We start from the raw sequence: 18,430 nt of genomic DNA, 5'->3' as shown, positions 1-18,430 counted from the left end.
GCGTGCGCGATGCGCTCGCTAAGTATTTATGCTTTGAAAGGAATACAAGCACCAGGGTAAAGCCGCTTGTGAGGATTAAATAACCACTGATCTATTCAACGGTGGTGAAGAGATGTTCTAAAAAACAGGACGCCCTGTATACTGTTACTGCATAAGAGGACGAAGAGATCGAGCCGCAAATAAGGAACGAAGACGAAGCGTGGCGCGAGCGCTTGAATGCGCGAACGTGAAATAGGAGGACAGTCAGTCGGTGTGTTAGGAGAATCGTAAGTTCATGTTTTTCTGTTCCATCCTACACCATAACAACACGCAATGCTTCATCGCCTGACGCGAACAGGAATTCGGGAGAACGCTAATATTGCCTTGGTCCACAAGAAGCATGATGTCAATGACAGCAAAAATAGACCGATCAGCTTACCGTTGATTCCTTCGTTGTTACTGTCTCTATCTCAGGTTCGGGCAAGTGGTGCAAAACTCAACGTAAGAGAAAACACTATATTTTCGATCTTTGCACTCCCAGCCTTTTCGATGTGCAATCGTATTCATTTGATATTTACCTGCTGTGATGTGGCTATGTTTTACGCAATTCCGTCAATGGCTTATCTCTCCGGTTGTTTTTAAGCAGAAATAAAAGTTGCGAAAAGAGCCTTCGAGAACGAAAGAGCGGCAGAAAGGTGCAAAACTCTACACGCCACGTTACCTGCAACCATCAAGCTCAACCGACCATGCGTAAGTAACGTAAGTAAGGCAGCGCGGGCAGTCGGCTCAATATTGAGAACGTATTGGCAAATGCCAGTCCTACATAGAAGTAGAGTGAAACCATACGCTTTCAGCACTGGGCCGATTGATCACCTGCGCTGCTTGGGATGCAGCTATTATTTTAGGTTATCGCTATTCTCATCCACAGAATTACGAATTCTTGCGCCTTTAGGTCTTACGAGGAATTTATTTTGGCAGCTGGGAACACGTCCCGCAAAGCGCTACTTTCAGGTGCTCTGGAGCAACATAGGAAATGGTAACAGTTTCATTACTTCCCATCAAGCCCTCTCCGCTTTTGCTCTCTAAAACAGTCTTAATATTTAAGAGAAATGCACTGAATGACGCCTAGGGTAGAGAATAGATGAAAAAATTTCCGGAAACCGCAAGATGAGCTGCTGTCACCAATAGTGTGTTTCCATGGCGCCGCCCATAGCGAAACACCAGAAAAAAAAAGAGAATAGAGACAGCACGAACACTACATAAGGTTATGATAATATCAGCCTTGCACTACGTGCGGTAGGCTAAACAGTTTTTTTAATAAAGCCTTCAAGCTATTCTTGAAGGTCCCACACTCAAAACCTCGTGTTCAGGAGGTACAAACTCAACCAAATCGCATGACTGCTCAGTACAACTGAGCAAAAAGACAACAGCTAATTCGTCCCTAACACAGAAAAAAAAAGCGTCGAAGGATGAAAATTAAGCAAAAGTCGTCTAACCAAGCTTTATGCAGACCACGGTTTTTAAACCGACAATAGTGGGTCAACGAAAGAGAGTCGAGTTCGTTCTTTGGACTGTGTCTGGCATTCTAATTGGCACTAAAATATTTTCGAGACGTCAATGAAGAAAAGTTCATGCGCATTCTTTGCAGGAATCATTTATAGTTTCAATCCCGGACAGCGTCGTAGTTTGCCCCGACCGCTTTTGTTATAGCCCCGTAGGTGGGGCGATATCAGAAAATTTCAAACATTAAAGAGCACTTAATTTCCCTGAACTACTGGCCTTTACACATATTGTAGGCGTCAGGTGAAGACCGCGGGAAATACTTTTGGAATAACTGAATATTTTTCATATCTGTGAGTAATAAGGAAATTGCCTGTCGTTTATGAATGCTAAGCAGCTAATATTGCACGAAAGCATTTTTTCTTCAGCTGCACACCACCTGCGAATTACCTGAAAGCGCGATTGAAGTGTCCACTGGCACAGGCAGCCATTAATGCGCTTTTCTGTTCCCAAACTCAAAAGAGTCAACAACGTCATCAACGCCAATGCCATGAGCACGATGAAAGGCGGCAGCCTATTGTTCCGGTGGTGCATTTCTGCAAATATTTTTTCAACGCAAAGACTAGCAGCGCACATTTCTCTCACTACCGCCACGGTGCCCGAAGTGCGTTTGTGGTGTCAACTGACCCGGCAAGCCAGGTATGCGCATTTACTTTTTTTTTTTGAGTTTTGCGCACAGATGAACGTTGTCTATACCAACTAGGAATGGACACTGACAAAACCCGGCAGAGAACTGCTCGAGAAGATTCATGTTAATCTGCCATATACAACAGACCAAAGGGAAGAGGTCCCACGCGATGTGAGAAGACGTATCAACGTGCACCTCATTCCGCGGAATATGCATCCCGCATATAAGATCGAGAGGAGGAAAGCAAGAGGGGAAGCCGTGCAGGAGAGATGGGACCAGCAAACAGACACCCTTTACGTGGACGCAGCAGGGCTAAAGCATCGACTCATGACTGCTGTGGTCTCAACGCCTTCAGGATCGATGTTGAACGACGCCTCGATGAAAACATCTAACCTCGCTCACGCAGATGAGGCAGCTATTGCATTGGCTGTAGCATCTAACCCCAACGCCGTTGTGCTCACTGATTGCCAGAGCGCCTGTCGCAACTTCAATAACGCATTAATTAACAGGTCAAGTTTATCATTGCTGACTAAGCATACACCCAACCAAGCCTCAATCATCTGGTTTCCCGGTCACCTGGACCTACTAGGAGGAAACGAAGCCCCTAAAGGCATGCTCGAGATCTTCTATACCGGGCATCTCCCCCTGATGACCATGAAGGGTGCCGCGACCTTATAGGTTTAGCAGTGTATGCTGACAGTCTCGCGCCATACAGAACAGCCAGAAAGCAGTACCCAACACCACATAAATCCCTCAATAAGTTAAAAGAGAACACCCTTAGGAGACTACAAACCAACGCACACTCAACGCCAGCTAAGTTACACCAGTGGTACCCTACACTATACTCCTCGCAGTGCCCACACTGTGGAGAGGTAGCTAACCTCTACCACATAGTGTGAGCATGCCAATATAATCCCTTAGTTGACCCCATTTCCAAGCCCTCAGAGGAGCAGTGGGAGGCTATTCTTCTCAGCGATGATCGTGACCTTCAGCACTGGCTGGTGGGGAGGGCCAGCGCAGTAGCAACAGCCAGTGGACTACCGGACTAGACGGCCCACCCACGCGCTCTAAGAATATTGAGCAAATAAACATGTTTTCAATCAATCAGTCAATATATAAATCAATCAGTCAACGTACCTCTGTGAAGAGACGCAAAAACTCAGCTACCGAAACATATCAGGGAGAACCTCCTCATAAAACCGCTCCCCAAGAAATAGGGACCACTCATGACCACAGTCATCAGAGACTGTTACACTCAGGGTTTATATCGGCAATAGAAAGGAAGCGATACAATGGTGCTCAGTGAGCACACAAGTAAGAAACGAACACTGAGCGCACAAGAAAGAAACGAAGAGTCGAAAAGAAAAAAAGAAAATCTGTGGCTTAGCTTGGTTAAGCTCGGTAATTGCGAAAGCAATATCCGTACGTACGCCATGGTACAGCTCGTAGTGTAGCTGGTGGTGGTGCTTGTGGTTAGACTTGTGGTGATGCATCGATTATGCAATCCAATCCAATTCAATCCAATGCAATGCAATGCAATGCAATGCAATGCAAAGCAATGCAATTAAATCCAATCCAGTCCAATCCATTCCAAACCAATCCAATCCAATGTAATCTAATCTAATCTAATCCAATCCAGTCCAGTAAAGTCCAGTACAATACAATCCAATCCAATATAATCTAATGCAATCTAATCCAATGTAATGCAATCAAGGTCAAATGAAGGTCAATGGTGGTTACCGCCGTGGCGCGATGGTGGCCACCGGCCGCGGCACGATGGTGGTCACAGGCCGCGGCACGCAACGGCGTGAAAGTGCAAGTAGTATTGCTTTCGCAATAAAAGTTGGAGTAATAAAAATCTCAAAGTGAATCCCTCCACCACATGCATAAAGAGGCGCGCTCAGAAAGCCACAATGCAGAGATGTGTCTGCGGCCGTCTAGTCCGGTAGTCCACTGGCTGCTCTGTCATCGGAACACATTGAGAAACGGACACGCATATGGGTGACCACTCTTGTAGACATTTTAAGGTGAAAGCCTGTAGTGCCTCATACTGTCGTTAGCAGCCGTGTCAGCAGCCCTGTTGGCAGGCGTGTCGGCAGCCATATCGACAGATGCGTCCGCTTTTTGACGAGTGTCCACCGAGATATGTGAGACAGTTACTGCATAACTTCCTTCGTTCAAATATAATTTTCAGTTTCTTAAGCCCCCCCCCCCTTTCTCTTTCTTCTTTCACTCCCACTGCCTCCCTTCCGGTACGTTGTGGTTCAGGTGTCGACCGAGATGACAGAGAATTACTGCGTCATTTCCTTTCCTCAAAAAGCGTTGCGTTCAAAGGGCAAGTCATCGCACCGAACAGGTGGTGGCGTCCCGTGGACTAGTGCACTGCACGGGCTCGGGCCGGCCCGAAAGCCCGGGCTGGGACATGATTTGTTTTGCCGGGCCTGGGCCGGGCCCGGGCCTGAAGTTGCGGGCCCGGGCCGGGCTCGGGCTTAAAGCTGCGGACCCGAGTCAGGCTTGGGTCCGTACAGAAACGGCTGGTGTCCAACTATTCACTCACTGTTGCACAGTGAAGTACACAACTGCGGCGTTGGAGCAGCGACACGGATGAGCTATGGGCCATGGTACACGCTGAGAAAAAAAACTAAGCTTTATTCATTGACTTATCTATTTCCTTATTTCCACGCCGCGGTGGCTTAGTGGTCAAGGCGCTTGATAACTGAGCCGGGGAACCACGGTTTACTCCCAACCTCGGCGGCCGCATTTCTATTTAGGCGGCAAGCATGAGGGGCCATGTATTTTGTAGTATCGTTGCTCGTTCAAGAAATTCAGGTGGTCGAAATGATCCGGAGCCCTTTGCTTCGGTGTCTCTCACAGACAGACTCCCCTTGGGCCCTTAAGCACCAAAAACATAGCTTTTATTTTATAGCTATATTTTTCTCATGTGGTAAAATTCAAAAACTAAAGCCTGTTTGGTTTTCTTTTTGATCAGCTGACCGGAACGTATCGTAAATGAAATAGCCACAAAATCTCGTGAGAGTTTGTAAATCACATCTCATAAGTCTATCTCTCCTCGCTTCTTCATCCTCAGTGTCATGACAAGTGGTATCACGTGGTTCGCGCGTTATCTTCTGCTCCACCAATAAGAGTAAACTTCAACCGGTCTTAATTGGCAATTGATCGTTCGTCATCCCAAAACATACCTATACACTATTAAAATGCACCGGGAAGAATATATTAGTTTAGGACGCTTATAGTCTTCAAAACACACACCGTGAAATACTCAAGCCTTTCAGCTTTTTGTTTCTGCTGAAAGGTGACCAGTTCGGTGATGAGTTTAAATCGCGTCCTCTAAACAATGTCATCCCACTGCTTGCTAGGCAGCTTTAATGTTTATACGTCCGGGCGGCAAAATATAACTGATTAAAATCATGGGGGAATGCGTAGTAGTCTACTGCGCGCGTATGCAGCTCTTTTTGTTTCGCTCTCGGAACTCCCCGAGTTTATCATTGCGCACCTACACAAGATCACTGTGCAAAAGACGGGCCTGCCGAGCACAACTCTTAATCACTTCCTTCTGAGTTAAAAAAAGCAACTTTCTGCAAGCCAAACTGTGGTTTCAGAACCTTTGTCGGCCAGTTTTATATCGGTCCAGTAGCAGTCTACTTGCTCAGAGTGAGCGGTATACCTCAAGCGTTACTGTCAAACGGGCCGGGACGGGCCCGTGCTGGGCTTTACTCTGGGATTCACGGGCTGGGCCGGGCTCGCCACAGCGATAATTTAGCGGGCCTGGGCCGGGCCCGGGCTTGAAGACGCGGGCCTGGGCCGGGCTCGGGCTTCAGGTTGCGGACCGTGCAGTGCTCTACCTTGGACTCCCTTACAGCGCGACAACACGCCGTCGCGTTCCACTCCTAAAGGCGAAGCTTAAGCTTTATTAGTTAGCAGTTCATTAGTATTTAGTCATTAATCAATAATTAGCCACCATAATTAGTAATCATTTATGTGTGACGTCAGCCAATCGTGACTTCACCAGCGTCACATAGGCAAAGTGGTGCGGAAACCGCTTTCGCCTATATGCTCTCTAGACTGTCAACATGCCGCCTGAATTTTTTTCACTTCCGCGCTAGTGAGAACCACGTCTTTATTGACACATAGCCTATTATATTTTTAGTTTATTGTGTACACGACGCTATTCGGCGCATTTCTGATGAACAGAGGGAGGGAACACCAATGAGGGAATAACTTAAACAAAAGATCAGCAAGACAAAAAAAGTTGGCAGTGGTCTAGCTATGGTAGAGCCTGGCGGGTTGCGAAAGGAACGAGGAGAGAAAGAGAGGCGATGGAGAGCGCGCGGAAGCGGCGGCGGCCCCAGCACGCTAGCTATGGGCCGCTACTGCGCATGCGCAACTGGCGAGCGCGGAGGCCGCACCTCTTAGTCACCCGCGGAGCGACGGCGGTGGAGTGCCTGCTATGAGCCGTGTGACGTCACTGCTCCTCTCGCATGCGCAGTAGGGACTTGCCTCAGCTCCCCGACATGGCTCGGCCACTCTCGCAGTGTTGCTTTCGCAACAGAAGAACCACGCAACAGTGCTGCCAGTAATACCTAGATGTTACAAATAAGTGACGCGGCTGGTGGCGTTGACGGGTACAGAGCTTGTGCCATGCAGTAGTCGACAATGCGCTGCATTTCATACTTCGTGTAAAAGGAAAAGACGACCAGTTCTAGCCGACCGGAACGAGAGCTCCACGCACTTGTCGTTGTCTCTGAAGGTAGTCCATTTGTTCTCCAGAGTTTAGCTATTAGTTTTCGTCCACGCACCGTACTCACCATGAGAAAAAAAAAGGAACAAAAAAACTAACGTCGAATGTGAGACAGATTTTCGAGCCTTAGGGCATGAGGAGATACGGTTAGGCAGAGAGCGGAGAGATGTTGGAAGCTGCTCCAAGGAGTTCTCTTAGCTTATCTGAAAATTCACATCGCTGTCGATGGAGGCAGTAGGCGTGCTTCGGCCCCGTGTGATAATCGCTGTCCACCTCCAGTTTTGAGTGCAACATGCCAAAAAATCCGTACACGGCAAAAGTTTCTACCCCGTACAGGCTCTTATGTGAGTGAGGAAAAAAAACCAAGAAGAGAAGACGAAAACTTGTAAAGAGAATTAATTGAAGAATGCGATGTGCAAAAGAAAAATCCACTCAGAATGATTAATACAATGAAATCAGTGGGAAAGAACAGATTTTTGCTACGAAGAAGACGATGATGTGCGGACATTGTCGCGGGACAGAGCAAACAGAAGTTAAGAGGGCGCTTTGCAATACACAACGCGAGTATGTGGTACAGCTTAAAACGAGAGGTGTTCGGCTGCGGCGAGAGAATAGTGGTCTGTTCGCGCCTCCGCGGGTGTGATTCCCAGTCGTGGATATTGCTGTGGTTTCTTTTTGCTGGCTTCGGATCTCCAGACATGCATCGGCAAGAAACGAACAATTTTGCTAGGCCCTGAACCTCCTGATTAGTGTTTTCGTACTAAAAAAAAGAACATAAACAAGAATGGAGAAGATGAAGACGTGCAGCTCGGTTAATACATAGCCAGTTACGATGTCTAAACACGTTTCGCCATATAAGAGAATGAAAGGAACTTTCGTGGATCGCTAAGACGCTCGCCAGTACGGATTGTAGCTTTGAACATTAGGCAGGGACGTAACCTTTTCATTCTTTCAATATGTTCTCGAAAAGTCCGCTTGGATCTTATGAATAAGTTTCGCCTCTCGTACTAATCTGTCGTGGTGAGTGCGGAATTTTGATTCCAGCATAGTAACTTCCAAACAATTGCAAGCATGACCAAAATGTTAACGCTCCTCGATGAGGGGAGCCCAGGAGAGATTTAGTGTGCGAGCGACGGTTATTAAACCTTATTTGTGCGGCAGCGTCAGAGCGAACGCTACGCGGAGAAGCCGTGCGCGTTACCACACTAATTCAGGATTGGTCGAGAGGGGTGTGACGTCATACGGTAACCTGTGGAAAGAGAATGGTTAATACATCAGGCAAAACGTGGCTATGACATGGTAGCACGGCTGAAATGACATTAAGACAAAAGAATGCCAATTAATTGCGCTAAAAAGAAAATTGGGGTAATTGGTCTGCAATACGCTAACTCTAGGCCAATGGGGCGCGTTCTTTCGACTTGGTTAAATGGAGACGTTGTGTGCTTTGTTGCGTGTCACGCGATATGCCTACTGATTTATGCTAATGCGTGTGCAATTAGAAACGGCGCGTAATTAAGAAAGACCGTAACAAATTGCAGTTAATGTTGTTGCGTCATGCTTTTGAAGCGGAGCTGAAGTGCTTTCCTAAATTTTCTCAGGGCTATTTTCTGCTTGGCTGAAATTTTAGTCTACATGCTGGACACTAAGACGGTATCCCAAATCTGAGCTGCCGCAAGTGAAATCACCTTCTGTCACGAAAACTAGGGATGCGGTGCACAGGGCGGTCTCTATACTATCAAGTGAGCGTGGGTTTCACAATGAGCATGATTAGAGTGTGATAAACCTGTTGCCAGAAGATTGCCAGCATTTGTAGACGAAAGAATATCCCGGAGGTATTGTATATCAGCTGAACAGAACCGGCGGTGACTCAGAAAAAAACAAACAACAAATTATAGACCGCTCAATTTTTGTGAGCGTGTTGGTGTTGGAAATTGGTTTTTGAGAAAACGAAATGTTGCGGTATCTGCCTCACATCTCGGTGGACACCTGAACAGCGCTGTAAGTTAGGAAGATGGGAGTGAAAGAAGAGAGAAACAGGCGCTGTAGTGGAGATGTCCGGAATAATTTCGACCACCTGGGGGTATTTGACGCGCACTTACATCGCACACCACATGGTCGCCTTTTGCGCTTCGCCTCCAACGAAACGCGGCCGCCGCGGTCGGGTTCGAACCCGGGTGCTCCGGTTCGGTCGACGAGCACCTTATCCCCTAAGCCACCGCTTCCGGTATATGAGCTCCTTGTAATGTCGTTTTGGACTGGAGGAGACGTTAGGTAGAGGCAGAGTGCACGCCGAACCCGGATATAAACTCGAAGGCCATCGCAAAATCACTCATTAAGATTTATCGAGAACGTAGAATCAAGAATATAACGAACCCATGCTAGCGACGCATGACTGGCAGCCATGTGCCGGCCGCCGGCGTCCTATCTAAACAGTGAGAGGTAGGAGTAGTCTGCCTCAACCATGTAATACAAGGAATCACCGGAGCTAAAAGAGTTCGTTACACGACGTGACGTAATAATACTCTAACACTCAATTTTCAAAGGGATCTGTCCTCTATATTACCAACTGTTTGTAGTTGTCCGGGTTCGAAATATGCGCGCTCGTCTGCATTAGCGCAAGAATGGTGCAATGAGATTTCTTTGGAAACTCAGGGCTGTGGAATGTAGGTCGCAGTTCACTTTGTCGCTCGCATGTTTTCGGCCACTTAGAAATAGAGCTCAGATTGTCGCAAGGCTTGCAATTTGTGGCTTGTATTTACGCCTCAATAGGCCCCCTTGAAGCTCTGCAGAGTTCCAATGGAAATCTTTCTTTGCCCATATGCGCCTAAACTTTGCGTCTGGCTACATGAGATGCCAGTTTTGTTTTATTCGTAGTGCCGCTGCTATCGATATGCAGATACGGTGGTCCGCAAACGACCTTATTTGGAATATTACTTATGGGCTCGTTAATTATTGAGTGCAGTGCAGCCTGCGGTAAGTAATATCGATATCATTTGTGGGGATTGAGCTTCTTGGGCTGCCCGAGTGTTCGCCCGCTTCCGCCGTTTCGTTCGTTAGAAAGACCCCCCGCGGGGGGTCCGCGAGCGGAATGTGGGCAGCCGCGCTGCTTGTCGTCCCTTGCAAGGGAAGCTCTTCCGAGAACCGCAGTAAATGACCCTCTCTTCCGTTCTTGCCGCTTCGACCTCGCGTCCCCATTGGGTCATGCCGAGTGACAGTTCGGGGCATTGTTTCGGCGAGAGGCCCTAGCGGGAAATGGAACGGGGAGATCGCCACCGACTCGGGCAGCAGAAAGGTGCGTAGAGTTTGGCTCCCGGGTGCCTCGGCCTTTGCCCGGGGCCCAAGAGCACGGTGCTTTAACGTGCGCATCTAGTATGTATGCTTGAGTCCTGGCCCGAACCTCCGGAGTCGTGTAGCCCGCCTGTGCGGCGCCAACGCGCTCCGAATTCGGGAGGGCCTGATTTGGCTGGTTCTCCGTCATCGCGGGCCATTGCCGGTGACGACGCGCGATGAGCCATCGATGTGCGACCTGCGTCGTCAAGATGTGCTCCGCGTATACCCCATCCTTCCTCGTGTTGCGCTGCGCGCGATTTTACCCTTTGGTTGGCCGCGCGGCAGGCGATCGCTTAACTTAGCTGTGCTGTCACGCGCGTAAATGTAGTCTCTGCTTTGCGCGCGCGGCTCCGCGGGCCCGCTTTCGGGTGCTGCGGCGGGGCTATGGGTTTCACCGAGGTCTGGGGATTAGTGCAGTGTTATGTAATGTAGCTGTCTGTGTAATTTGTGTACTTTTTCTTCTACCCCCCCACTGTAATGCCAGCCAATGGCGCTGTGGGTATGTGTCGTGTCCGGTCGCTGTGTTGAATGCAGCGAAAGACGCACACGGTACTTTTAGACTTCGTTTATTTAAAGCTGAAGAGGGTGCGACCAGCGTCGACCGAGGCAGCAGCCGAACTGGCCGCCCGAAGAAAGGAGGGAGCTGAGAAGCGTCCACGGGAGGGAGTGGCTTCCCAGAACAGGAGGAGGGTGCGGGGGCGCACCGTGGGGGGGCATCTGGTGACAGCGTGCGACGAGGGGCAAGTGTCGTTAGGAGGAGGATTGAGTGGTCGTTAGGAGGAGGATGCGAACTGTCGTTAGGAGGGGAATGCGAGTGGTCGTTAGGAGGGGGCGCACACACACAAAAGCGATAAGGGGACACAACACTTCCTTCCCCCTTAGAAAGTTGCCTGGTATCGTGCAGGGGGTCGGCGCTCACGCGTGGAGGCGCGCTGGCTTTGTGCGCTCGGGGGAGAAACACTTGTAGGCTGGCTGTTGTTCGCTGTGTCTCCTAGGTCTGTCCTGGGCGAAGTCTCTTCTTCCGGGAAGGGGTGCCAGGCTATGTGGGAAAATGGTGCACGTGTTCTCTCCGCTGGCGGACAGCTCTCAGACGGCGTCGTAAATCTACGCAGCTGGTTGAGATGTCGGCGTGCTACTGTGCCATGTATGTTGACGAGCCAAGAGCGCAGGCCTATGCGTCTGACAATTGTAGCTTCCTCCCAGCGTGGCTTTTTCAGAAACTGTCGGGCGAGGACGCGCTGCCCCTCATTAAGCGTGCCGCAGCGCGGAATTGCTTTTTCTTCCCGGAACGTCTCTGCCTTTGGCTCGGGGAGGATGGCTGTGAGCTGGGTTCGCATTTCACGCTCGAACATCATTTTCGAGGGGGTCTCGCCTGTTGTGCTCTGAACCGTCGTGTGCTGCTTGAAGAGAAAGCGCGCAAGGCGGCGCTGCAGCGAGCCTGTCTGATCTCTTTCAAGGGCGCGTTTTAGCTCGGCTACGTAGCGCTCGGCTTGTCCGTTTGTCGCTGGGTGGTAGGGGGCCGATGTAACTGATGAGATCCCGTTGTCGCGATAAAACTTGAGGATCTCCGCAGACACAAACGGTGTTCCGTTGTCCGACACTACCTTGCGCGGCAGGCCGAACGTTGCAAATAGTGATCGGAGGTTGTCAATGACTGCTGCCGAAGTCGTCTGTCCCATTTGCCTTATCTCAAGCCACTTTGTGTAGGCATCTACGACCACAAGGAAAGTGCAGCCCTCAATTGGTCCTGCAAAATCAATGTGCAGTGTGTGCCATGGAGTGTCTGGCTTTTCCCATTCTGGGACAGGAGCTTTCGGCGGGGCGCTCCGGCTGCTCTGGCAAGGCTTGCATTCTCGCACCACTGTTTCGATGTCGTTGTCAATGCCAGGCCACCACATGTAGCTTCTGGCACACTTTTTCATTGCAACGATGCCCCGATGTCCGGCGTGGATGAGAGACATAGCTTGTGCGCGTAGTTCTCTCGGCATCACAACTCGGGACCCAAATATGATGCAGCCGCGATGGGTGCTCAACTCTGTAGCTCGCCTGCGGTAAGCGTCGAAGTTGTCCCCTTTGAGATTATGCACGTTGCCTTGTTGAACAGCTGTGTAAACTAGCCGGAGAGCTGCGCACTTCTGCGTAGATGCTGCAACTGTGCCTGCTGTAAGCGGAGGTTCTGGCAGTGCTTCGAACATCAGAACGTCTCCTGGTGGAAATGGTTCGTCAACAGTTGCGTCTAGTGGCAGACGGCTTAGCGCATCGGCGTTTTGATGTTTGCCGCATATCATCACGCCTAGTGGAGAAAACCAGTTTCTCCCTAGAAGGCTTGATCCTGTGTCCTTCACAACAAGCAGAGGTAGCGTATGGGTCTGGCCGTTGTAGTTAACCTGCACGTTGGCAGAGCCCAATAGTGGCAGATTCTGTCCTGACCACGTTCGCAGGTGCGTGTCGTCTTGTTGCAGGGCGGGTGCGTCAGATGGCCATGAAGTTCGGAACGTGTCCTCACTGATCAGAGTACAGGCTGCGCCGGAGTCCACCTCGAACTTAATCAGCTGGTGATGTACGCTTACTTCTGTAAAAATCTTCGGTCGCGTGCCGAGATTCATGGTGTTCAGGTCGTACAACACAGATGGTGTTGCTGATGTTGTTCCATGGAGATCAGATAGCGGCGTATTCTCTGAGGCGTTGACGCTGTGATTAGGCTGGGAAGGTGACTTTATCTTGGCAAGTCTCCGTTTCGTAATGCATGCTCTTTCGATATGCCCTCGCTTGTGGCAAAAATTACACGTGGCTGACTGGAATCGACATCCCTGGGGGTTGTGTTGGTCGTCACACCGCCAGCAGCGTTGTGCCTTTTTGACCGATTTTACAACAACAGAAGGCATGCGCACCTGGTTGCTTGTCTGGTGTACCGGCTCGGTGTTCCGGCGAATCCCTCTCTGCTGGTGACCGGCGCTCTCCGCTCGAACGGCGATGTCGTAAGCTTTGCTGAATGTGAGGTCCTTCTCAGCGAACAGGCGCTGCTGCAGTGACTCGTCACTCAGTCCGCACACAAATCTGTCGCGTAACATCACGCCCAAGGGAAGCATGGTGGTGTTAGCAGAAGAAGCTGCGTCTCCCTCCTGCCCGGTAGCTGTTGTCGACAGCGTTCCAAAATTGCAGTCGGCAGCGAGCTTCTTGAGCGCGGCTACGTAGGCGCTCACAGTTTCTGCTCCCAGTTGATCTCGTCGTTGGAAGCGAGCCCGGCTGTAGACCTCGGATGGCCTTGGGTCGTAGTGCTTTTGCAGCGCTTTTACGATGTCGTCGTAAGACACTGCCGCTGGTGTGCTTGGCTGAATAAGGGCGCAGACAGTATCGTAGGTCTGCTCCCCGCACAGCGTCAGCAGGTTGGCCCTCTTCAAGGCTGGGTCTGTGATGTTGTTAGCTTCAAAGTAGAACTGAAGGCGTCCAACCCACAATGACCACGATGAGCCGTTGAACTCTGGTATCTGATTGGGAAACCCTCGCGTAGCCATGGCTTGTCAATAGCGTTGCGTAGCGCGGGTCGAATCCACTTTCTCGTCGCCACTGTCGTGTCCGGTCGCTGTGTTGAATGCAGCGAAAGACGCACACGGTACTTTTAGACTTCGTTTATTTAAAGCTGAAGAGGGTGCGACCAGCGTCGACCGAGGCAGCAGCCGAACTGGCCGCCCGAAGAAAGGAGGGAGCTGAGAAGCGTCCACGGGAGGGAGTGGCTTCCCAGAACAGGAGGAGGGTGCGGGGGCGCACCGTGGGGGGGCATCTGGTGACAGCGTGCGACGAGGGGCAAGTGTCGTTAGGAGGAGGATTGAGTGGTCGTTAGGAGGAGGATGCGAACTGTCGTTAGGAGGGGAATGCGAGTGGTCGTTAGGAGGGGGCGCACACACACAAAAGCGATAAGGGGACACAACAGTATGATGATAAATAAATAAATAAATAAATAAATAATAAACACTTGTGCTCTCAAATAACTGCGCCTTCCTTCCTTCGGAGCGATATGTGGGTGAAGTGCCACCTAGTTAGCACACCGTCACTCCGGTGTTGACGATCCCACAGATTGTTTAGAAATTCGGATATGGGTTTACCCTCGGCGTTATGGCCCAATAACTACTTGCTACATCGTGACAAAATAATTGCGCTTTCGGGAAGACTGCGGGCAAAGGAATTTCTCTGGTGGACTGACGCGACAAAATAGCCAAAATGTGTAGTGCCAGAGCTAAAAGCTCAACCTGGTTTTCGAAATTCTAAAAACTGATATGGATAGTACATACTGCAGGATACACGGCCCTCAGTAATTAGCAAGCCTAACAGTAAGAGTTCAAAACTTAACTGTTCACTAAGAATTCCCCAGCCTGTTAGCAGGTTTTAGCTTTTGCTGGTGTACTGCACCGCTGACAATGCTGTAGCGAAAAAATCGGGAAAACCAGTTAAAAAGATTGTGCTCTCTAATAATAACGAACCTTTAAAATAAATATTCACTCATTCTGATTTATTCCTGTTCATCTTTAACACCCTCAGTAAATTTTAATACCTCTTTTGGGTGACTTCTCCCATTAGATGGCGCGTACGCATGCAGCACCGTGTACAAACGGCAGCCAAGTTAAGAAGCCCGCCTTTCCTGTAATTGGGACCGCTACTCGGCAATTAAGTGGACTCTGCATGAAGTCCGTAAAAACAAATTATAGGGGGATTTTTATTCGCTCGTCGTGGAGTCTGATCTGTACTTAGCAAAGTCATTTGCAAAAAAATGCACTGTCCGCCACAACCACAATGGCTAACAATGAATAGAAGAGTTGGAATGCGTACATCGATTCGAGCCAATATCATACATTCTTCCGGAGAGCTCGTTCTGTTCAGGAACAGGGAGTACTCAGAATCTGCCTCTCAGGTACACGGACCTGAATACTGCAGACCAAAAGTGCTCACCACGCCGTCTTCATCGTCGGCGAAGGCCAGCCGGCAGAGATAGGGGGCGCCACTCGAAGCCAACCAGCTCGGTTTTCCGTGCTGCGGCAGCAGGTGGCTCGTCCACTGTGCCGCCACGAGACAGGTAGAGCAGTCACCGCCACGCCGAGTTTATTGCTTTCCAGACGCGCCAGAGAGCAGCATGCAGCAATGTTCTTTCCTCTTAAAGACTCAGAGGCGTTTTTAAGAAGCGAATCGGTAAAATTGAAACCAGATACAAGCGCGATGGACACATTGGCACCGTGAGCTACGCTACATTACAGAGGCAGTGCCCACCTCCTGTACATGTTCGGAAAAATACTTGGCGCATTTTCGCAGTGCGAGTATGTTGAGAGTCAAACTGTGACGAACGTCACTGGTATGTTCGGCATTTACCTGCTGTGCGACCTTGCTACACATGGCACCGCCTTTGATAGTGACAGGCGAATTGAGCAGCAGAAATCCGATGCTGTCTTGCACTTCGGTTCCGACCACAAAGTCTGGAATGCAGAAGGACGACACTAAGGTTACACACAGGCGACTGCCGCAGGAAGCGTCAGCGGATGAAAAAAAAACAACAACAAATGCTTGGCACAGGCGACCAGCTCACAGGGACGGGAAGCAATGCGATACTAGTCGCCGCAGCTCCGCTACTTTCACACATGGGAGAAAGGATTTAACATCAGGGCGCAGGCAAATTATTCCCGACTAGACCTCGCAGCGACTTTGCTCTAGCAATAAGGCGTTACTTCGCTGCCAAGCGATTCCTATTACACTGAAAGTGTTTCCTATGATAATATGAAACCAAAAAATGTCGTTGCAATACGCACCTAATTTTGAGATATATCTATTGTCAACTTCCTGGAAGTATCCTTCGAGGAACAGAAAGAACTTTTTGACTGCCTCTCTGAGGTCCGTGTCTTCGTTTTCAGCAAACTGCCTCACCAACTGCACGCGCAAAGCAGACAAGAAACGCATTCACACAGCAGCTACTTACTTATCAGTGGCATCTCATTTTATGACCTTTTTCTTGTTAAATGCTCCCGTCCTCCAGCGCTATTGTCTGTGTTCTACTAAGGCAGGTTCTTGGCGGAATGTCGGCTATTCATCCTTGTGCATTCGTAAATATTGTGGATTGCTGTAGACTAAAACACTAGTGCATTAAACAGAACAATATTGAAGCACGCAGCTTTCCTCGCGAAATGTGAGTGATCACAGTATTAGCAAAATTTGATAATGTTTAAAATATAGCATGTAGATCGCCAAACTCATTCCATCTATTGGTCTGTATCGGGTGCCTCGCGTCCTCTGTATTCGCGTGTTTCACACCATACACCGATCCTCCTCTCTCTGTGCCCATAGCAGGGCTCGATGTTCCCATTATCGCCGGCCTTCTACGATCTCCTCTCAAGGCAGATCGGGCCACGCGCTTTGAATGTTTGCAGAAGAGTGCACTGTGCACTGCAAAAAAATTCCGTGAATGTTACGTACAAACTCTCCATAACAGAACAAACGCTTGCTCTGTTGCATCTAAAATGGAGGGTCCATCCGTAACACATTCGTGAAGGTGGCTGGCCGTATTATGCATTTTCTGAAACGTATTACACGCCGTAACTGTTGGCCCCTGGACTAGGCACCACATGACGTCCCATTTCCGATCTGTGTGGTTTACTCTTGTTCAATAATGTCCACAAACTAGCATGGCGAAAATGAGATTAACCCCATGTGCAAAGGTGAAGATCCGAGGGGGGGTGATAATCAAATTAGACCCAAGTGATGCATAATGTTGCTTCAACGTTGAGGGATTGCTACAAATTGTGAGCAACATTAAATAACAAAGGACTTACTTTGCTATAACTTTAAAAGAAGGTTGACTTCATAAAAAAATATTTTCACATGTCGCTAACCACATGACAGGGTAACAATTAATAAATGCATTTAATAAATAATTTAGAAATGCAGCATAATGAGGTCAAGAGTTAAAAAAAACATTTAGACACAGACAATGGTTAGACAACTTCTCTAAATTGAAACTGAACACCAGCTGAAAATACATTACAAACATGAAAGTGCACAAGGTGAAAGCCGAATTTCCGTCTGCCGTTTGATAAGGAAACGAACCACTGAGAAAGCCAAAAGCATGGGCAAACAAATTTGTGAATGAAGTGCAATGTAACAGTCACATCTTTGCTACACAACCATCAATCAAAAACGCTAACTGCTTCACGGATAACAAAAGCACAGGCACAACAAAATATTGCTCATTGCAATGTTCAATTTATTAGGTACCTATAGCCGGTCATTCATGCCTGGTCTTCCTGCGGATAAATGAAACGCTGTCAAAAAGCAGTGAGCAGCCATAATTGCTGTAGTGACAAGGAGGATGTGCACCGTCGGTGCTGCTTCCTCATCCTGAGTAGGAAATAATAGCTGTTTTTTCTGGAATGTACTCTGGAAGCATGAATTTCCTATCCACCTTTATTTAGCTTGCACTGACATGACCCATCATGAACTCTGCAGCTTTGACAAACATGCGGGCCAGTCGACAGCCGCAGAAGACTATAAAACCCTGCTAACTTGCAAAAAACCAGTGCTCAGAAAGAAAAATTATTAAAAAAATGAGGAGTTCTTTATACGCACTATGTTTTATATGGTACTAAGAATGCGGCTCAGACATGGCATGAATATTGTTTTTTTCTGCTCAGTTACAAACTTTCTCGCCTGTGCTAACATATTACTGCAATGTAAATAATGAAACATGCCAGCATTGCACAACATGCTGTAAGACTTACAAAATACACCCCCTGCAAGGCTACCACATGCCTCTTACATGTGGTAATGCTTATATCTACCAAACTATCGAGACTAAAATGAGACACCAAGCCTCTGACATCTGGAGATGAGTACCTCCCATGCAATTAGAGTGATTGGAGATGCTCCTCCTTGATGGCATTTCAGTTGCTAGGTGTGGAAGGACCGGATATGAAGGTGAACAACCGGACACCCACTTTTTAAGCACCGTCACAATGAGCAATGTGCCTTGGCTTTTCTTCCATCCAAAACGTTTTATGTTCCATGTTTATGTAACTGCTTGCATGTGCTCATTTTGGCTTGCTGAGAGGTTCTTTTCTTTGTTAAACTAGCTTTAACTCTAGCCTCAGTCTTCTGCACCTTCTTAATTTTTTGCTAGTGTTCACCTTAAGTCATGTGTA

General features: G+C 48.8%; 2 protein-coding genes across 2 annotated transcripts in view; both read right to left on the bottom strand.

Moving 5' to 3' along the window:
* The window catches only part of LOC149338183 (uncharacterized), a 157,330-nt gene extending 141,692 nt beyond the window's left edge, over nucleotides 1-15,638 (bottom strand). Inside the window, exons 1-2 of the mRNA XM_089550282.1 lie at nucleotides 15,615-15,638; nucleotides 15,201-15,305 (exon numbers count right to left, since the gene is read on the bottom strand). Coding sequence (XP_089406408.1) covers nucleotides 15,201-15,305; nucleotides 15,615-15,638 — 129 coding nt within the window. The remainder of the gene's footprint in view (nucleotides 1-15,200; nucleotides 15,306-15,614) is intronic.
* A 27-nt stretch (nucleotides 15,639-15,665) lies between these two features.
* LOC149338181 (uncharacterized) overlaps nucleotides 15,666-18,430 on the bottom strand; it is a gene marked incomplete at its 3' end in the record, with an annotated part of 168,999 nt that continues 166,234 nt past the window's right edge. Inside the window, exons 8-9 of the mRNA XM_089550117.1 lie at nucleotides 16,049-16,166; nucleotides 15,666-15,718 (exon numbers count right to left, since the gene is read on the bottom strand). Coding sequence (XP_089406243.1) covers nucleotides 15,666-15,718; nucleotides 16,049-16,166 — 171 coding nt within the window. The remainder of the gene's footprint in view (nucleotides 15,719-16,048; nucleotides 16,167-18,430) is intronic.

The sequence above is a fragment of the Amblyomma mixtum genome, chromosome 6 (genome assembly GCF_055824585.1).
Source record: "Amblyomma mixtum isolate Tamu chromosome 6, ASM5582458v1, whole genome shotgun sequence".
Lineage (NCBI taxonomy): Eukaryota > Metazoa > Arthropoda > Arachnida > Ixodida > Ixodidae > Amblyomma > Amblyomma mixtum.
The sequence above is the reverse complement of the archived record's forward strand: the minus strand, read 5'-3'. Positions and strand labels throughout refer to the sequence as shown.